Source organism: Nuphar pumila, chromosome 3 (genome assembly GCF_984573655.1).
Source record: "Nuphar pumila chromosome 3, dmNupPumi1.hap1.1, whole genome shotgun sequence".
Classification (NCBI taxonomy): Eukaryota; Viridiplantae; Streptophyta; class Magnoliopsida; order Nymphaeales; family Nymphaeaceae; genus Nuphar; species Nuphar pumila.
This window is the reverse complement of record NC_143251.1, coordinates 5759692-5764767: the sequence shown is the minus strand read 5'-3', so window position 1 is coordinate 5764767 and position 5076 is coordinate 5759692. Positions and strand designations below refer to the sequence as shown.

Sequence of the window (5076 nt, the reverse complement as noted above, 5' to 3'; positions counted from 1 at the left end):
CTCTTACTCAACTTAAAACCTCTTGCTTCTAATGTCTGTCTCCATAATTCTAACTTAGCATTAACCTCAGCTCTAGACTCATCAATCAAAACAATATCATCAGCAAACAACATACACCACGACACATTTTCTTGGATTGATCTCGTAAGCTCATCCATCACTATAGCAAATAGGAAAGGGCTTAAAGCAGATCCTTGATGTAACCCAACCGTTATAGAAAAATTGGTTGTCACCCCTCCACAAGTGTGGACATTGGTTACTACTCCTTCGTATATATCTTTAATTATACTAATGTACTTGAGAGAAACACCTTTCTTCATCATTGTCCACCAGAGAACATCCCTAGGTACTCTATTGTATGCCTTCTCCAAATCAATAAAAACCATATGCAAATCTTTGTTCCTCTTTCTATATCTCTCAATAAGTTGTCTAAGAAGATGTATAGCTTCTATAGTTGATCTTTTAGGCATAAAACCAAATTGATTCTCCGATATCATGACAACTTTCCTCAACCTATACTCAATCACCCTCTCCCAAAGTTTCATAGTATGACTCATGAGTTTTATACCACGATAGTTTGTGCAATCTTGTATATCGCCCTTATTCTTATATAGATGCACCAAAGTACTCTTCTTCCACTCATTAGGCATCTTATTTGTCCGTCAAATCTTGTTAAAAAGATTTGTCAACCATTCTAAACCTTTCTCATCCAAGCATTTTCAAGCTTCGATAGTTATACCATCTGGGCCAACTGCCCTTCTTGATTTCATTTTCTTTAAAGCCTCTGCAATTTCTTTATTTTGAATCTTGGGCATAAAGTCACGATTCATCTCATGAAAAGGAATGGAGAAGTCTCCAAGATCCTAAGCATGACTTTCATTAAATAGCATATCAAAATAATCTTTTCATCTCTCCTTAATCTCCTCATCTTTGACTAAAACCCTTTGCGTTTCATTTTTGATACATCTAACCATACCCAGATCCCTCGATTTCCTATCTCTCATCTTTGCAAGCCTATAAATATCCTTCTCGTCCTCTTTGGTATCCAACTTATCATAAACCTCCTTATATACCTTATCCCTCGCGTTTCGAACTACTTTTTTAACTTCCTTCTTTGCTATCATATACTTCTCCAAATTCTCATTATCACGACTCTTACTTAGATTTTTATAATACTCTCTTTTAACCTTAATGACTAATTTGACATCCTCGTTCCACCATGATGTATCATTACCTAGCGGCGCACCGTCTTTAGACTCACCCAATACCTTCTTAGCCACTTTTCTCATGCCACCCTTGAATTGGTTATTTTTAATAAATATAAAAAATACTTAAAATTGTTTTTAATATTATTTTAATGGGTTTAATACATGTTACATTCTTATTGACGTGTAATATTTTTTTAATTATTTTTACCGATTCAAAACAATTCACTGGAGTATCGATATCGACAGATTCACCTGAATTGTTGGCCAAACGATACATGGCTGATACCGATAGTGACAACATTGCCTGAATTAAGACATTCCAAATTCATACAGTAAGTGGGTCCATACACTAGGGTAGGAATTGGGATAAAGTGCAATCACGTTGCACAAATGCAATGTGCGGCTGCACCTGGTCACCCTTCATCTGCCGTTGGGCACCACTCTGACAGGAGCAGATGGAGGGTGATCAGGTGCAGCTGCACATCACATTTATGCAATGTGATTGCACCCGATCCAACCTCTTTGCATGCCCTGGATGGCATTCATCTTGAACATCAATGACCCTAAAAAAAAAAAAACTATGGGACGCACCTAAGAGTTAAAGCAATCCATTGAAGGTGTTTGGGGATGCCACAGATCACATGGATGAATGGCACCAGAGACCCCTAATGGATAACTGTTTGGGGGTACCCCTGACCTGATGTGCTCTCAATCTGAATTAGGGCATGCGTCATCTAGGCTACTTCTGAGACTCAGACTTCATAAACAAGGAGTAAGTGGGATCACAAGGGTCTACAGTACAAATGATTATGCCATGAAAGTCGACCATTAATATCATACTGATTGATACTAATTCTATTTATGTAATGGCAGTTGTTTCACATGGAGGTCACTGTATTCCCCTCTAGAATTATTGATCATACCTAATTACAAAGGTTGAGGTTCCCTGTTGATGATAGATATAATATGGTTGACATCAGCTTTGAGCGTATTCAATGTGAGCGGGTCGCTAAGGAAAAGAATTATGTCCCTAGATGCATAGCTAAGCTGAAACTGTATTGTTTGACTAAGATTTAGAAAGATAAACCTCCTGATTGGTTTCCAACTCAAGTTGATGTATAAGTTGTTTTTCACTAGCTGTAACTGGTAGGGGTCTACCTAACACGAGATTGCCAATAAAAACAACCATTTCTTTCACCATTATTAATCTCTCTCTCTCTCTCTCTATATATATATATATATATATAATGGTGGTCACAGTGCCTAGTCATTCTTCAACAGCACTGCCATGATGACCACCCATCTCGACTAAGCTAGAAAGGACGGTTGGCTTTGGGTGCCTGAAATTTCACTGTTATAGAGAAGGTTCACACCTCTACATACCCTCAATGATTTAGAAAGAAAGAGGACCACATCCGTCCCTTGGTCCCTGCTCCCTACAAGCCTCACGCAATAGCAAACCTGTTCTCTAAAGTGAAAACTATCCAGTTCAGTGTTGCCTAAAGCTGCCTACTGGTTAGCCTACCAAGAAAAATGAAATGAGTGAGGCATTCCGTAGACGTAGACCTAGAAGCACGCGGGACCTCTATCACCGGCCATGCTACTCTTTACATCTGCCAAAAAGAATTTTTTTTTGCATGGTACCAACAAAAAAGCATATGTGCACGATGCCAAATATAAAGAAGAGTCGCGCTTTAATCATGAACTCCATCACCCCCCAAGTTTCCCAATTCTCCATTGAAACCATCTCCCTCCAACCAAACTTTTTTTTTAGATATTTAAACAAATAATTACAATTACTGTTCAATAGATGACACCCATGAGATTTGAACCTAAACCGCCTGCCTAGCAGCCTAGGCCCCTTACCACTATACCAAACCTGTTTGGGGCTCCTCCAACCAAACTTATTATTACAATTCTTGTTAGTCCTTTGCTTTCAAGACCCTCTCAAGCACCTCAAACGTCAAAATATCACAAAAAAACTTGAAATGTTAACAAAATTTTTGAAGTTGAACATCAAAGTACAGTTTGGTGACATGTGAAATGCGACTAAGTTTGTCAACTTCGACATTGTTTGGAGGGTACTTTCAGGAACAGATCCAGTGGAGACGGGATAAGGCTTGTAGCTAGCTCAAAATAGATTAATTTCTTCGCAGCCAAACAATCCTCTGATATCTTAACACCAAGTTCTACTAAAATTTTTATATGGGTACATTCATGTCAGCAGCTAGAATTCAAGCCGGATCAGCGATTTTGGAGCGGTGAAATGAGTTGAGATCAGAAGGAACACAAATGGCGAAAGCACTTTGTGCTGGGCTTACACTGACACTGGCCAAAGCTTGGGACCATGCTTTAAGATTAAGTAAGCATTCAAATTCAAATAAATACGAAACTGAGTCACAAACCAACTCGGACAAGTCATAACGCCTTTCCCGCGAACGGGAGCTCGTTGAGCCACTGGAACGTTCGGAGCCGAGACGTCTCGTTCTTCTCCCTCACCAACCGAATCTTCGTCTCCTCCTCAGTCTCGTTTCCTCCTTCCCCGATTCGTCTTGCCTCTCCCTTACGTCTTGTAAGGGCGGACGATACGGTGTCGACGGCGGAGCACCGGCAATCGAGGCCCCGGAAAACCTTCCACGAGGAGGAAGACGACGACGTCGTCGACACTCTCCGGCTCTGCCCCATCTCCTCCCTTCTCCTCAGCCGCTGCTTGAGATCCCCCAACTGTATCTCCGGCGTCCTCATCAACCCCAGCCGGAAAAAACCCATCTTCGCCGCCCTCTCTTTCCTTTTCCCGACCACCACCAGCGGTAAACTCACCCTCCTCTCCGGTTTCGGGCTTGCCGTCAGAAGAAACACGCCAGAATCCGTCGACATCCGCCTCCTTTCCGGCGGCGGATCGAAGACGCCGCTGCTCCGGCTGCTGGAGGAGCCCCGGCTGCTGCTGGTGAAGTACCACGAGTGCTCCAACGAGGCGGAGCGGCTCAGGGGAGCCGGCCGGTCGGCTGAGTCGGGGAGGCCCTTCTCGGAGCTCACCGACGGCCGGAAGGGGAGGAGCTGCCCGCCGGAGATGATATCGTCGGCGACGCACATCTCGCCGAAGTCCGGGAGGAGGAGAGACGCCCACGACGCGAACTCGAAGTCGTCGTCGGAGGGGAGCTTCGGCTCCTTGCTTGTCGCCTTCGATCCATCCAAGGGGAGGTCACTAAACGACAAGGCCTCCTCGTCCCCGGAATCCCATTCCGGCGTCGTCTTCGATTCTCTACCCGCGGATTCCGTCATGTTGCCTTCAGACAGAGAGAGAGAGAGAGAAAACTAAGATTCAAAGTGGGAGAAGACAAGGTAATAGAGAAAGGGTGGGGGCTGAGGGCGGAGGAGGGGTGACAGAAAGACGAAGAGATTGATAAAAAGGAGCAAAAAGCGGAACAAAAAAGGCGGAAGGCGTCCCATTTCATCTCCTTCCCTTCTTTAAATAAATAAATTATATATATATATATCTATATCTATATATATATATAAAAGTCTGTCGAACTTAAAAAAAAAAGTCCAAATCTATTGAGGTATCCCATGTGGTAAGCGCTTTCCTATGTCAAGCTGAAGCCCAGGTTAGAAAAAAAGGAAAAAAAAAAGGTTCAAATCTACAACCAACTATGATTAGACAGCGCTCCTTCTCCAATGTTTAAGCCGCGCAACTGCATCAGAGTAACAGTGAACCAATTATACTCATCCACTTTTGTTGTACATATGACAACTGAAATATGAGAACTCAAAATATAGGCATTATCAACACTTTTTTTTTTTTACAAAACCAAGTGAATTTGCTAAGAACCAATCATTGGATCATGTATTTTTGATGAAAAAATGTGAT

The 5076-nt window shown here is 42.4% G+C and overlaps 1 protein-coding gene across 1 annotated transcript; it reads right to left on the bottom strand.

Moving 5' to 3' along the window:
* Positions 1-3626: 3626 nt before the first annotated feature.
* LOC149841747 (uncharacterized) lies at positions 3627-4831 on the bottom strand. The gene has a single exon (XM_089998516.1). It carries the CDS (start codon positions 4488-4490, stop codon positions 3627-3629), a length of 864 nt encoding a protein of 287 aa, XP_089854642.1. The 5' UTR covers positions 4491-4831.
* Positions 4832-5076: the final 245 nt, after the last annotated feature.

What these genes read in the sequence shown, in the direction of transcription:
- LOC149841747 (XM_089998516.1), bottom strand. Translation starts at nt 4,490, where the DNA reads ATGACGGAATCCGCGGGTAGAGAATCGAAGACGACGCCGGAATGGGAT.